The following is a 16,488-nucleotide window of genomic DNA, read 5'->3' as shown; positions in this document are numbered from 1 at the left end:
TTTTCTCAGCGAGAAAAAAAGAGAGCATCTTTTATCAGTTAGTTGACTTTATTTGTATTTTCTATACCAATTTAAAAATATTTAACTTTTCAAATAAAATTTTACGAGAGTGTGGTTGTAATAGATAGAAAGGTTTTCTAAAACGCGAGGTCGTCGATAACAATCCTTAGAAAGCGTGCTTTTATATTGTGCATTGTTGGACAACAATTATAACTACAATTAATATTTAAAACTTGGGACTAGCTAATATTAAGATTTGAATCAGCCAAAAAAAGTTATTCTCTCTAATGTTAAGAACAAATAATTAAGTCCTAATTAACCAAAACATTCTTTGACTTAACTAATTTATAGAAAATCTAAGTCATTCTTTTCGAAATTCATCATATAATTAAATAAGTTATAAGTAATTATTAAAAATGCAAACATTAAACAATAAGATGAAGGATCATAGACAAAATATATTCTCAGTGAGTTGTCATTAATTATTTTTTATTCTTTTGGTATTCATTTAAATAAATGATAATTCCCTATATTTTTCTATGTACGACGTTACTTATCATAAAATATTAACTTAATGTAGGCATTTTAAAACTCACCATTTGATAATTTAATTTACATGTTCTTCTGTACATATATTTTATTGATTGATGCTAAGCATTGACGCTTAGCACACGTACAACGCACGTACACTAAATATTGAACACCTCAACGAAATTCCTAATTGGCTTCAAACATTACGTGGAGCCGAAATGCTGTAGATTCCTATTGAAGCTAAAGCTTAACGATTAAGTCTGGTCTGGAATCAGATGCTACAATTCATTTCAAACAATATCAAGATAGGATCAAATTAAATCCTCTTCGCTTGTCTTTTTTCTCCTTCGTTTTACACTTTGAGAAATTTAGCTAGTTCATGGGTATGTGCATGAGCTTCACGGGAAAAGGTCAGTCGCAATTCTTCACTTCTTTTACCTTATAACTTAATTAGATTTAAAAGATTATGTCAATCACTTTCACAGTTTAAGTTTACTTAGTGTTTACATTTCTCCGAATATTACTCCCATTGTTTTAAAAGGCGTGAGCGTAAGGCGAGGCGTTTTACATATGCCTCAGCGAGGCATAAGCCCCGAGGCACGGGGCGTAAGTCCCATATATATTTAATTTTTAATATTTTATAAAATAATATAATTACAGTAAATATTTATAAACAAGTAAAATTGTATAAAAAATAAAGAAAATTATAAATATGTTATATATATATATATATATATATATATATATGTGCTTCATCCCCATAAAAAAATTAGTCAAAACAATCTATTATACGCTACTTAGAAGCTCAAATAACTTGAGTTCGTTGCTTTTGGGAGATGCTAACAGACTAGCAGACAAGATAAAGAATTGGGAAAGACCATGAACTGGGGCTTCAATCAATAAAAAAGGTCTTGACTTTTAGAATTTAATACATTTCAGATCCTTTTTAAAACTTTTGAGTAATTACCAAGCTGAATTTTAAAAATTTGGGTATTATATGAAAGACTTATTCAACAAATTTTGTTTTAATTTGAAAAAATATCTGGGGATTGCGCCTCGCTAAAAAAACTCGCCTCAAATGCGGCGTACGCCACGAACGCCGGACGTACGTCCTGAATTGCTGGGCGTACGCCTCTTAAGACTTTCGCCCTGGCGCGTTTTTGGTGTGCCTCGCCCCAAAAACGTCTTTTAGAACACTGATTACTCCCTAGTTTCACCGTCTAATTAATCCTCCAGTTTTTCGTTATTTACGGGTTAGGTTGATGGTATTCCTAATATGAAAATCTTGTATAAAATATAATTACTTAGGGGGTACTTTATGCTAAATCGAATGTGAAATAAGAATACGCTTATTAGCCATGTAGGCAGTGAATTATTTAAAAATAAAAATATCTTTTTAGAATAAGTAATTCGTGTATAACACTTTCTTTATTATTAATTATTGAATTAAAATTCTTTTATTATTAATTATTATATAAACAATCCCTCCATTATATTCCTCGCATAACTAACACTTGAACCAAATGATCCCTTGGTGTTTTGTTAGTCACAAACTAGAAGTGAACTATAAGATACGATTTTGCAGTGTTTTACAAATATTAGTATCTTAATAATTGTACGTGATGATTTATACATTTATTTATATGAATGAACAATAAAATTTAATTAATGAGAGAAATTTTATGTATAATAATACAACAATCGTCTAAATGCTGAAAAATATGATTACATTAGCGTAATACATGAATTTAAAATAAAAGGACATCATCAAAACCTACACAAATGATCAAGTTTGTCATGTTAGTTGGATAATTATGTATTATAGTTTAACAGTATTTAATGTGATGATATCTTAACGAATACTTCTTTGTGGACAATATTTTTTTGTGTATGTTTCCTCCTAATGCTTTGGTTGCTCTACCTTAACCAGAACTATTGTTGTCGATCTTGATATCTCTCTTGAAAGTGCAACATACAATTGTTTGTGTAAGAAAATATACTGCGATAAATATAGTCAAATATTTAGGATGTTTGTCCTTGTGCTTTATTTATTATATTTGCAAAACATAAACATACTAAAAATTATTTTCACACAAATTTAAACTGATATTCCTTAGTTTCGGAAGACGAAAGTTGAATTCAAGGATAAGAATATACTTAGAAGCACATTGACCGGTATCATAATTTTTGCATGTAATGTTATTATCAAAATTTTTATATACCACATGTGTGCTATTACATAAGCTATTCGGCGTATCTAAATTTTTCAGTAGCATTACATACATATTTTTCTTCAAAATCAACCTATATACAATGGAAGACCAATTTTAACTTAGTCTATTATATAAACGGTGGCACTAACATACGTAAGAACGAATAAACTTGACAACAAACATGTATGGTAGAAGGTCATTTGGTATTAAAGTATTTAAGTATTCTTCTTGGTAGAAATTATTGATATCATTTTGTGGAGTCAAACACAAAATAACATCTTGTTTTTACTATAAAATTCTGCAATCAACCTTTTATTTAGTTGATAACATATTTATTTCTGCTAGCTACGACATCTTTTTAATTCTATCATGCCATTTTGCACAAATTATATTTTAATCTAATGATAGAACTATTTCTCTTATTAAATGCACTACTATTACCATTGGGATTGATAACCAAGTGTTCATGAAGAATCAAATAATCTTTTAATTGATGCTCTTCTTCGTTTCTGACACGAAGCAAGAAGACATTAAATACTGGATCTGTTCTTACTTTATATTTCTTGTCAGTTGAATCTTTTTTATTTGAGGCTAGAAGTATAACTTTGGCAAGCTAACTTTTACGGTCTCTGCTTTTATCGATTTTAGAACTACTGGTAGTACTTGACATAAATCACATCCCAAACCATTAATTTTCACCAAACGGTTCATTAATATCTAATGTATCTCTAGAACTTTGGGCAATTATTTCGATCGTTTGATACTTAGCCATAAGTGTTTCATCCCATATTATCAATTTTGCTTTCCTTATAAATTTAGCACCATTGTTCTTCTTTGATATATTAGTGATGGTTATTTAAGTTGTTTGAAGAGTTATATCAAATCTAAAGTGGGTGACATCACAATAAAATCGTTGTTGGTACACCATTAGCTTTTAATGCTAATAGTATCATGCCTTTTGATATGATATTTGCAAGTAATGCATGACATAGAAATATTATTTCGTTTCCGCTGGAGGCATCTACAAAGAATAATCCCGTTGTAAACCGACATTATATTCATCATTTTATAATAATATAGATTATTTTAGCTATTTGAGTTTTTTTATAAAATATCAATGAAAAAATAATACTCCTAAGCTATCTATAAATAAATATTTATGTGGTCATTTTTTTAATTCAAATTATGAGTAGTTATTACTTATTGGGAGATCATGTCCTCTATTTTTTCAAACTTTAAGGCCCAGGCCCATTTTTGAGTTTCAGCTTTCTTGGGCTTAACCCAGTAAGTCCAGTTTTCAAGCCCATTTCATATCCATTAGTCATCCAATTATTGACCCTAAAATATCTCTCTATACATTCCCTATTCATATTCCTCACTTTCTCAGCAAATCGGGGTGGCCTAGGGTTTTTTTTGTTGTTGTTGTTGCAGTTCTTCACTAGGGTTTCAGGTTCCTCTCTCCTCTTTCATCAATCTCCAACCTGTAGATCTGTATGCTTTGATCTGTTATTTTAATATTGAAGTTATTACTTCTTCTCCTATCTTTAGATGCTTAATTTTGTGAGTTCCGCGAATCATAATTTTGTTGGAAGTTTCACAGAATTGGAAAAAAAAGTTTTTTATTTTATTTAATTTGATTATGTTACGGATATTTAGGATAGTTTTGTATGATTTTTTTGTGTATGAAAATAGTGTTTCATTGAACTCTTCAATTGATGCCCTTTATTGTGATTAATTTCTAATCTGTGCATAGTTTAAGCAGCTTTATAGGTAACTGTTTTTATTAAGAGCTTAATTTATATACACCGGGCAAAGAATATTTACAGGTGTAAAGGAAATCCTACACTGCTCTACACTTCATAAAAAAATGGGACTTGTAATTTAGAAAATAAAGCAGGTTACTTGCTAGAACAAATAAAAATGACCTGATAGTGTAAAATTTCTTTACACTTGTACTGTATATAATACTCTTTTGGTATAATCGAGCTGGTGACCAGTGTAACATGATATTACATCATCAGTGTATACAACTCAAATCTGCAATAATATAAGCATACTACAGTGCTACCAAGAAAATAGAGTTGAAAATACCCATTTGTTTCCGAGGATTTTGGTGAATTTCTGACAGTGCAATTCAATTTCTTAGTTATTAATGTGATAGGTTCTATTCATGTTTGCCTGAAATCGGTGTTCTTTAATAGGTTATTATTCCGAGATGTCAAGGGTGTATGTTGGAAATCTTGATCCTAGGGTCACTGAAAGAGAACTGGAAGATGAATTCCGTGTCTTTGGAGTTATAAGAAGGTAAATCAAATTATACACTGAATTCTGCATTTGTAATTCGTGTGCTTTGAAATTATTTGCATATTCTACAAGTTAGTTGAATTGAAGAGAGAGTAACTACCTCTTATGTATAGGATTTTTGGTGCAACTTTATTTTGTTTTTGGCTGTTGAATACTGCCTATGCAGTAGAGTAACTAAATATTTTGCTTACAACTACTACCTATTATAAGTAGTTGCTAGTTATTCGTTCTACATTGCTTGGATTGTTTGGTAGATTCCTTCGTCAGTTCTTGGATGACGTGTGCACTAATAATCTAACATGGAGGAGCATTAAAGTCTTATTTTGTGATCAGCTAAAAGAATTTATATTAGTCTAGCTTCCCAGCTTGCTGAGTATACCTGTGACCTGTCTCCCTGAAACAGTACTTATATGCAATGGAGGTTGTATTTTGCTAATTTTATAAAAAATGAGTGTAAAATACACCGCAAGTGCATTATTTCCTAATATTCATAACTAACTTATGAAGGAAGTTTCTAATGAAATGGGATGTGGTATAAAATTTCCATGCTTTTGTTGCTATTTGATGTGTTGAGTCTGTGCTGCGTACTCTTCTGAATAAAAAAACACTGATTAATGGATGTCAAAGAAAGTGATATGTTGAGATTTAAACCAAAGGGATTTGGCTTATTAATTCTAGATATTAAGAGCATTGGTTGCACTTCAGTATCACTAGAGGTTATTTCATTTATGGAATTTGACTCCTTATTTTTTCGATCATTCTTCTTGCTATAATGCTTTCTGATTAGCACACTTGATCCAAAAATATAAATACTTGCAGTGTTTGGGTTGCAAGACGCCCACCTGGTTATGCTTTTATCGACTTTGATGACCAAAGAGATGCACGCGACGCAATCAGGGAAATTGATGGTATGGTTCCTTACTCCTGCATATTGTTCAACCTTCTTTTTGGCAGCCCGATGTACTAAGCTCCCGCTATGCGCGGGGTCCGGGGAAGAGCCGAACCACAAGTGTCTATTGTACGCAGCCTTACCCTGTTTTTCTGCAAGAGGCTGTTTTCACGGCTTGAACCCGGTCACATGGCAGCAACTTTACCATTTACGCCAAGACTCATATTGTTCACCCTTCTGAATGGGTTTATTTATCTTATTTATGGCCATGCAAATTTTAGCCTTTTCCGGTGTTCAATCCCTTTTGTTTTATATTTTAGGTTGATAATCACTTTTATTTTTATGCTGTCGCTCTATACTATAGATTCTGTAGTGTTCAGCAAATATGTCGGGAATTGAAGCATTTGATGGTGTTCTCTTCCTTATACATTAAACAGGGAAGAATGGATGGAGAGTGGAGCTCTCGCACAATTCTAGAGGAGGAGGAGGAGGAGGCCGCGGAGGTGGTCGCGGTCGCTCTGGAGGCTCTGATTTGAAGTGCTACGAGTGCGGTGAGGCTGGTCATTTTGCTCGTGAGTGCCGAGGGCGTGGAGCTCCTGGAAAACGTAGAAGTCGCAGCCCTCCTAGATATCGGAGGAGCCCAAGTTATGGTCGCAGGTCAGAAGAAAACTTCATTTCCAATATACAGCAGGACATGACAAATTCGCTTTTCCCCTCCTGATTTCCTTTTTGAAACAGGAGTTATAGTCCTCGTGGACGTTCGCCCAGACGCCGAAGCCCATCGCCTCGTGGTCGTAGCTATAGCCGATCTCCTTACCGTGGACGAGATGAAGTTCCTTATGCCAATGGGTGAACTTACTAACTTGGGAATCTTTTATTGTGTCATCTCTGTTTATTGGACATTCTTTTCTTAATAATGTGTAAATTTGGTTAAAGTTTGGTATTTAGATACTTGTGCATGTATATGTATTAGGATTTGTCTCTTGAATTGTTATTTATATTATTTCGTATCCATTTGGTCCATCATGCCTTAGTTCGTGTAGCATTGGTATTGACAGTGTTGTTACCTACTTATTTTTGGTTTTTGAATCGGGATGTTTGGTCTCATGCAATACAAACTTGTTATATTATTTATTCATTCGTATTGATAAAGAATGTTGTCTTTTTCCTTAGCTTCTCTTCTGCTTTGTATGCAGAAATGGCCTCAGGGACCGAATCAGAAGCAGGAGCTGAATGGAAGAGATGATTTCTTGTCTCGATCAGGAGTTTTTGGATGTGTTACTATGCTTGACTTAGTCGCAGCTGTGTAAGTGAGGCCATGCCCTCAACTTAAACGGGTTTCAATTTCGTTTAATATTATAAGTGTGTTTTTTATTTTCTTAAACTTTTTCCCATTTTAAGAAGCACTATCTTAGGGACTTAGACCTTATGTATTTTATGGCATCTATTACTTTTAGAGAATGAAAACGTCTTATGAATGCTGCTAAAAATTTATTTTTGTTTTCTTGTGTTGAGGTGTCTTCTGCTACTGCTTCGTTGGTTTTCTGCTCCCACACTCTGTGGTTTCGTTCTTCACTGCCCTGCTGTGGGATCTTCAATTTCAAAGATTGTGGATCCCAGCTAGCTACTACATCACTATGCTTCTGTTTGATTGAATCTCTGCGGCTATGACACGCCTCACCTCAAAGTGTAGTGGTAATTTAAGTAGATATTAAGGATGATGAATGGCATCACAGTCAAATGGCAGGTACCTAATCTGTTACAGAGTGGTTTGAGGAACTCACATTCTTGTTAAACAATTGATCGCCACTTCAGCAAGGTCGTGGGGCTGGGTATCTGAGAGTTATGAATCTTACTCATGGAAGTTCCTGGCATCGAGGATTGCATCAACCTATGGGCCTGTGATTCCCTTTGCTTTTTATGCTGCTGCTATCCTCTTTATTTTTTTCCCTTTTTAAAAAATAAAAATCTGCTTCTCTTTATTTGATTTAAACTATTTTGTGTTCTTTTTCTTTTCATCATTTCTTTATCAAAAGCTTCCCTTTTTCCTCAGCATTATCTCTCCGTGTTTATGGGGAGAAAGGAACAAATTTTTATCAAAATATTGCTAGTCAGTTTGACTAATTTTCAAGATGTAAACTTCTCCGCACAAATTAACATAGAAGTTTTCTTTTTTATAAGTGGCCTTATAACCTACTACAGAGTTTGCATTAAACCAAGTAAGACCTGTGGTACACTTTGCTTTGGTATGCTGTATGTTCCTGTTTTTCTCTTTCTTTTGGTTTTAATGATATTTTTTTCCCCTTTAAAATTTGTTTTGTTTTGTCAAAAGTTTCGCGATATAAACTTTCTTTTCTTCCCAACAAGTTCTGGAGAAGTTTCGTTTTGCTTAAAGCCCTTGGTTTTGTAAAAATTTAGAAGAGTGAGTGAATTGCTTGGGAGTGATTACATCAATCTCCATTTAATTGACCTATAGTGTGGATTGTTTCATTGCCCGCTTTGACCCCCTGGGATACATCATTGAGCTGACTGAGGTTTTCAACCCCGATAGAGCTTCCCTGCCTTCAGGCCTTCGTCTCTTCGTACTGGTTTTTGTCCTTCCACAGGACGGGCTGCTTTGTTGCCAGCTATTGGTAGACATTCAAGTCATTAAACCTTGTCTCTTTGCCCCTCACCCTTCCCAAATTTCCTGCTTGCAGCAGCGTTGAGCATCGTACTAAGATCTATTTTTGTATTCATACAGTTTGAAATGTTTAAGGTTTTTCACCAGTTGCCTAAATTGTTATATTGTGCTAGCCGTAACAATCTTCAGTTTTTGCACGTCTACTTCACATGTATTTTCAATCTGTGAGAGGTTCATGTCTTGAGAATAAAGAGGGGAATAGGCTTAGCCACCCTTTTCTTGAGGATTTTGCCCCGTTTTGACATTTTAATTATCAGATTTTTATTGCTAAACTATACATAGATATTTGCAAGCTAGTAATGGACTTAGGGTGTTTCTTTGTTCAGTAGCATTAACACTTTAAATTTCTTTGCTTGAATTGTCACATTAGGGGTATGTTGAGTTGCTTGAGTTTCAGTATTATGTTACCGATTTGGTGTTGTTCAACTTCATTGGCTTTCATCTTTAAAAAAAACATCAGCAGGATAAGTTTTTATTACATCCGTTTCAATTTATGTGAATCTATTTCTTTTTTAGTTCGTGTCAAAAAGAATGATCTTTTTCCTTATTTGGAAACAGTTTACCTTTATGCATTGATTTATAGTCATATCTCATTTTATACCACAAGTTTAAAATTCTTTTTTTTTTTTGCTTAAATGTCATGTCCCAGTCAAATGAGTTCACATAAATTAATTGAAATTATTACTGTACACTTTATTCTATTTTATATGGCATATTTAGGAGGAAAATACTATTGCTTATGGCCATATTTAATACTTCAAAAATAAATAGTCATTTTGTAACATTTTTTATACAGTTCTAAATATGCAAGTTTATTGAAAAAAGTTGAAATATTTTGGGTTTATATTATACTAGTATACGTACTCGAGATGCGTGGATCGATTCAAAAAAAAAAATAGCGAAGATTAAATTTAGGCAACAAAACAAATAGATGAATTTTATCGGGTTGTCTCTATATTATTGTTGCGAAGGACTACCAATCCCAAGTTACTTGTGAAAAAAGGGCTTGAGTTAAAAACTTAGCAGCAAGAGAAGAATATGAAAAAAAAATTAACCTCAAAAAGTTTAATTTTTTGATGAGGCGAAAAACCAACTAACTAATTTAGCTTTGCTAATATATCCATCGGCTTGCCACTTCCTGTTAATAAGCTACCTGACAACAAAAAGAAAATTAAAGAGAGACAAAATAAATACTCCGACTAATCCATAAGGACTTAAAGTATGCTTCTATATTAGTTGATCAAATAACTCGACCAACTTACTTGAATTGCCATCAATAGAATTTTTAAGTACCTCAAATATTAGGGGTTAAATTTGATAAGAACTATTTCATTATAGTCTGCTCAGAATCTTGTAACCACAAAAGCTACTAGTGGCATAAGGAGTCTATCCGATATTAAAGAATAGATTTGATTTACCGGAGAAGATGAATCTCCAGTAAATCATCCAACATTTTGCAATTTTCTTTTCAATCCTTTCTTCATCAACGATATGAACTAACGCCGAAAGAATAGCACTTGTCTGCAAGAAATACTCTGCAATTTGTGAAAAGTATAAAACGTGATTAAATGACAATATAAGACTGCAATTTGCAATTCAGTCTATAACATAAGATTTACATCACCTTCGTCTAATTGGAATACTAAAAATATGAAGCAAATGAATTGGTTTAATAGAATTGCAAATAAACAATTCAGAGTAAGATTTGAACCGCCAACTTCACTAGTAGAGGTGCACCAAATTGTGTCCTTTAAATGAAAGCAATTTAGATATCCAGACTCACTCATTAGAAGAACGGTATGGTAGATGAAGATGTAATACATAGAATTCAAAACCGGATGACTAAAATGGAGGAGCCTTGCGGGCTAGCAACGTGAGTGCGACTTATTAGAACAATTGGAAGACCAACAATGTTACATGTGTGTAAATACTGAGCCTAGGTGTCTTAGAAATTTGAATGCTATGAGGGTAATACCAGATTATACGGGATTAGAGATGATTGCGTTGGCAGAGAATGCAACTAACTCACGAAACATGTATATGATAAAATGAATAAGTTAGCCTAAGATGATTTGGTTATGCTCCACGTATTCCTACAAATACATCATTTCGTACGTGTGGCACTACAGACACATCATTTCATAGTTCTACTTACCCTCAGTTTATGTTCTTCAAAATTGAACTGACAGTGGTGTCCAATGACTCTGCAGGACAATTTAGTTGAAGGTATAGTTGCATCACTGTCCCTGGTCTATTTTTCTTTACAACTTTGATCTCTCACAACTGATTTAAAAGATGCTGTATTTGAGGTATAATACAACCGCTTAGAAAAATAAAGGCATCAACATCCAAAAAATTGGTGCATGATTCATTCCCCAGCATCTCATTTCCTTCTTATTTATGGGGTACTTGACTTTGTGTCTATATGCATGTGAGGATTGATAAACTTGAAAGAACTTTAGGTTAACCAATAACGTCAAAGTTCTTTTAACTTTAAGTTACAAAGTATTAAGATATAATTTTCAAAATTTCAAATGAGCTTATTGCTAAATCTGTACGCCTTTGCTCTTATTAGATTTACTTGAGAGGTTTGATAAGTTATAAATGAAGGTAATAGTTCTCTGTTTTTAGCTGTCCCTGAGTTTCGCTAAAGTTAAGATAGTTGTAGTTAATCACTGAAAAAACTAAGATCTATTTTTAATAGTTCTCAGTTTTTAGCTTATCGCTAAAGTTTCACTTTGTTTTGAAGTTCTTTAAAATCTGAGTTTGTTCTTTCGCAGTTAAACACTTAAAAAGCACCATAGACTCGAGGAAATCTACTTTTGTTTACAAGTATTGTATGAAAGCTAGAATATGTAGATTAATTCAATCTGGAACTAGAAGATATAAACCTCATATGTTACTGGGAAAAAAGATTAAAACCTATTCATCCTTCAGATGATATCAAATCAACATCCTGTATTCTTTCATGTATTGCATGTTCTGAAAATAACAGACTACCAATGCCTGTTTTTTATTTTTTTCAATTATTTTTTATTGGTCTAACAAAGTGGTATATTGTGGTCGATGTGTGAGGTGTAGATTTTTGAGAGTGAGGTTATGAACTAAGAGGCATTTTGTATCAGGAAATTTATGCTTTCATTTTAGTTTCCCATCTTCTACTTTAGTCTTTTTATATTAGTAGCTTTATTTAGTGTATTATTGTCACGATCCGAAATTCTCACATTCAGACTGTGATGGCGCCTAACATTTTACTTGCTAGGCAAGCCAACGTTAGAATAATATTAATCAATTTTTAAATTATTAATAATCAAAGAAACAAATGTGGAAGCAAAGTTTGAAATATAGTGAATAATCCATAAAAACAACGGTGTCTAAATACCATCCCAGAATTGGCATCACAAGTGCACGAGCTTCTAGAATAAATACAAATAAAGGTATGAATAAAATAAAGCTGTCTGGAAATAAACACATATCTAAAGTAAAATAGACGGAGACTTCAGAACTGTGGACGCCATACAGTTATACCTCATGTCTCCTATGGTAGCTGAAATCCGAGCAAGTCTATGGTGCGCCGCTGGGACCAACTCCAAAATCTACACAAAAAGTGCAGAGTGTAGTATCAGTACAACCGACCCTAAGTACTAGTAAGTGCCGAGCCTAACCTCGACGAAGTAGTGACGGGGCTAAGGCGGGTAACTTACATTACCTGTACGCAATATTAGTAACAACAACAATAATAGAAATAAATCAGGTAACTCAGCAGTTATAACCAATTATCATTTCCATCAATTCTGTTGCAGCGTGCAACCCGCTCTTACAATATATTCATATTCGGTTATGTTGCGGTGTGCAACCCGCTCCTCCAATATATTCATTTTAATCAAGTCTGTTGCAGCGTGTAACCCGATCCATCAATATATATATATATATATATATATATATATATATATATATATATATATATATATATGTCGACTTTGAAATAAGTCTGTTGCGGCGTGCAACCCGATCCTCCAATATGAACTCTTAATAAGTCTGTTGTGACGTGAAGCTCGCAAATGCGAGAACCTTCACATTTCCGCTGCCTTCGCAAATGCGAAGAGTATGTCGCATTTGCGACAATTGGCCCTTCGCAATTGCGAAGATAAACTCGTAATTGCGAAGATAAACTCGCAATTGTGAGAACTGCTGGCCTAGGCTTTCTTCGCAATTGCGATAAAAATCACACAATTGCCATACTTTCTTGGTTCGCATTTGCGATGTATGATCTCGCAATTGCGAGATCAGAGGCCTGCAACAGGTTCAGTTATACCAGCAAAATTTTCTAAGTTCAAAACATCCCGTGGCCTATCCGAAACTCACCCGAGTCCTCGGAGCTCCAAACCAAATATGCAGCAAGTCTAAAAACATCATACGAATTTGCTCGTGCGATCAAATCACATAAATAACACCTAAAACTATGGATTTAGCACCAAAACCCATGAATTCCTCAAGAACATTTCAAAACTACTATCTTCTCAACTGGACATCCGAATCACGTCAAATCAACTCCGATTGATACCAAATTTCACAAACATGACTTTTATATATATATATATATATATATATATATATATATATATATATATATATATATATATATAAAATATGTACCGGAATCCGGAACCAAAATACAGGTCCGATACTAACAAGATCAAATATTAATCAATTTCTTTAAATCCATAGAATTTCAGTCTTATAATTTTCATCAAAAATTTATTTTTCGAGCTAGGGACCTCGAAATTCGATTTCGGGCATACGCCAAAGTCCCATATTTTACAACGACCTTCCGGGAACGTCGGAACACATATCCGAGTCCGTTTACTCAAAACGTTGACCAAAGTCAACTAAAAATCAATTTTAAATCCCAAATATTATTATTTCATAAATTTCCACATCAAGGCTTTTCGGATTTACGTCCGGACTGCGCACACAAATCGAGGTATGTAAAAATAAGGTTTTAAAGGCTAACGAGCCTGTAATAGAGTCTTAATTCACAAGATGACCCTTTGGGCCATCACAATCTCTACCTCTAAAATAACCGTTCGTACTCGAACGGACATAAATAAATAAAAAATACCCGAACTGGCGAACAAGTGGGGATATCTACTCCGCATGTCCGACTCGGTCTCCCAAGTAGCTGCCTCAACAAGCTGACCTCTCCACTGCACTCGAACTGAAAGGTAACTCTTTGACCTCAACTAACGAACCTGCTAGTCTAGAATGGCTACCGGCTCCTCCTCATAAGTCAAATCCTTATCCAATTTGACAGAGCTGAAATGTAACACGTGGGACGGGTCACCATGATATTTCCGGAGCATAGACATATGGAACACTGGATGAACCACTGATAAACTAGGTGATAATGCAAGCATATAAGCTACTTCACCCACCCTTTCAAGAATTTCAAAGGGTCCGATATACCTAGGGATCAACTTGCCCTTCTTTTCGAACCTCATTACACCTTTCATAGGTGAAACCCGAAGCAATATTCTTTCTCCAACCATGAATGCAATATCACGAACTTTACGATCGGCATAACCCTTTTGCCTAGACTGAGCTGTGCGAAGTCGATCCTGAATAATCTTGACCTTATCCAAGGCATCCTATACAAAATCGGTACTCAACAATCGAGCCTCTCCCGGTTCAAACCAACCAACTAGCAATCGACATCGCCTTCCGTATAATGCCTCATATGGGGTCATCTGAATGCTCGACTGGTAGTTATTATTATAAGCAAATTCCACAAGCGGCAAGAAATGATCCCACGAACCTCCAAAGTCTATAACACAAGCGCAAAGCATATCTTCCAATATCTGAATAGTGCGCTCTGACTGCCCGTTTGACCGTGGATGAAATGATGTACTCAACTCCACCCGCGTGCCTAACTCACGATGTACAACCCTCCAGAAGTGTGAGGTAAACTGCGCATCTCGATCTGAAATAATAGACACGGGCACACCGTAAAGGCGGGCAATCTCACGAATGTAAATTTCAGCTAACTTCTATGAAGAATAGGTAACTGCCACTGGAATGAAATGTGCTGACTTGGTCAACCTATCCACAATGACCCAAACTGCGTCAAATTTTCTCTGAGTCCGTGGGAGTCCAACAACAAAATCTATAGTGATACGCTCCCACTTCCACTCAGGAATTTCTAACTTCTGAAGCAAACCACCAGGTCTTTGATGCTCGTACTTAATTTGCTGACAATTCAGACACCGAGCTACATATGCAACTATATCCATTTTCATTCTCCTCCACCAATAATGTTGCCGCAAATCTTGATATATTTTGGCGGTACCTGGATGAATAGAATACCTGAAACTGTGTGCTTCTTCAAGAATTAATTCACGAAGCCTACCCACATTAGGCACACAAATACGACCATGCATTCGCAGAACCCCATCTTCCCCCACAACAATCTGTTTGGCATCACCATGCCGCACCGTGTCCTTAAGGACAAGTAAATGAGGATCATCATACTGCCTCTCTCTGATACGCTCATATAAAGACAAAGTCTTAAAAGTTGTTACGCTTACTGACGACGAGGGAATTATAAAGAAATACATTCCTTCAACACAAGAAGGACACATTCAAAGTATGTTTCTATTCTCAATTTTTCTCAATTTTTTTATTTGTGATTGAATTACATTTTAATTATGATACACTTTTTTATAGGACCCAGATTTCAATAATAACGAAGTTAGTCATGAAGATAACGAAATCACGGTGATTTTACAACTCATTATAAATATTTTACATAATTTATTATTTTAATGTAATGATTTGCAGGTTATAAAATAATAATGCAACAAGAACTATAGATTAACTATTGATTTTCACAAGTTTATCTGTTTTAAATAAGTAGGATTCGACTGAAGATAATGAGTTGATCGATATTGCACATACACCTGCCAAGATAGGTATAACTAATCCTGCAGCGATGGTTGAAGAAGATTCAAATGCACAGTTATCAGAAAATAAGATCAAGAGAGTATTTAAAAAGAAGAAGACAACATAAGTTGTTTGCATGTGTAATTGTTGGAGAAACTAAGAATAGTCTGTTTAGTTAGTTTATTAGTTTTATTAGTTATGAACAAGACGTTTGAATCATTTCATGTTTTTTTTTTTCTGGTATTGAACTTTTCCTGTTTAGTTATTTTTGTATTTTCATTTGTTATGGACAAGATATTTGAATTCGTTCATGGTTAGTTTACAAGGGGGAAAGAATAGACAATTTCTCTTGCCCAATATGAGTTCTGCACAGTATGATACATCATCTAAATCTGCAGTAGCGTCCGAGGACGAATCCTCCAAAACTCTCTCGTGTTGGTCTTTGCTTCCAAAAATGGGAAACCTCGGCATATTTCTTCCTGGACCTTCATAATAAGGTTCAAAGTAACTATAAACAGGTGACGAAACATTCAGTGTTCCGTTCTTACTATGAAGCAAATAACCACAATTTCCTATTGCTTATGGCCATATTTAATACTTCAAAAATAAATATATTGTCATTTTGTAACATTTTTTATACAGTTCTAAATATGTAAGTTTATTGAAAAAAGTTGAAATATTTTGGGTTTATATTATATTAGTTAAATGAGTTGACCCATGTTTCAAACCCTGTGGGTTTAGCTTGCGAATCACAAACTGCAATACCTTTATTTTTTGTTTGGGGGCGGGGAGTAGGGGTGGATTTAAATTGCAATATTCTCTTAGCCAGAGCCTTCTTACATTGCTAACGTGAGAAAATGGAATAATTGGAGGTTAATCTTAATTATAATAAAAAAACACATACGTATTTATGTGAATATATTCTTATT

The 16,488-nt window shown here is 34.3% G+C and overlaps 1 protein-coding gene and 1 long non-coding RNA gene across 3 annotated transcripts; both read left to right on the top strand.

Moving 5' to 3' along the window:
* Positions 1 to 865: 865 nt before the first annotated feature.
* On the top strand, positions 866 to 7,445 carry LOC104120841 (serine/arginine-rich splicing factor RSZ22). Of its 2 annotated transcripts, none has more exons than XM_009632690.4 (6): positions 866 to 941; positions 4,946 to 5,048; positions 5,868 to 5,956; positions 6,375 to 6,594; positions 6,676 to 6,786; positions 7,134 to 7,445. In XM_009632690.4, the coding sequence occupies exons 1-6, from the start codon at positions 911 to 913 to the stop codon at positions 7,168 to 7,170; spliced, it is 591 nt and encodes a 196-aa protein (XP_009630985.3). In that variant the 5' UTR covers positions 866 to 910; the 3' UTR covers positions 7,171 to 7,445. The 2 variants fall into 2 exon arrangements, with proteins under 2 accessions (XP_009630985.3, XP_009630986.1); XM_009632691.4 differs by lacking the exon at positions 866 to 941 and adding an exon at positions 4,039 to 4,194.
* Positions 7,446 to 15,333: 7,888 nt separating this feature from the next.
* On the top strand, positions 15,334 to 15,778 carry LOC138903605 (uncharacterized). Its single transcript, XR_011412923.1, has 2 exons — positions 15,334 to 15,394; positions 15,534 to 15,778. It is a non-coding gene; the product is annotated as an uncharacterized lncRNA (long non-coding RNA).
* The last annotated feature ends 710 nt before the right edge of the window (positions 15,779 to 16,488 follow it).

The sequence above is a fragment of the Nicotiana tomentosiformis genome, chromosome 12, assembly GCF_000390325.3.
Source record: "Nicotiana tomentosiformis chromosome 12, ASM39032v3, whole genome shotgun sequence".
In the NCBI taxonomy this organism is placed as follows: domain Eukaryota; kingdom Viridiplantae; phylum Streptophyta; class Magnoliopsida; order Solanales; family Solanaceae; genus Nicotiana; species Nicotiana tomentosiformis.
This window is presented reverse-complemented; position numbering and strand designations above follow the sequence as displayed.

Coding starts and splice junctions, on each gene's coding strand:
- LOC104120841 (XM_009632690.4), top strand. CDS start 911: ATGGGTATGTGCATGAGCTTCACGGGAAAAG. Junction 5,957..6,374: donor CGCAATCAGGGAAATTGATG/GTATGGTTCCTT, acceptor TACATTAAACAG/GGAAGAATGGATGGAGAGTG. Junction 6,787..7,133: donor GAAGTTCCTTATGCCAATGG/GTGAACTTACTA, acceptor CTTTGTATGCAG/AAATGGCCTCAGGGACCGAA.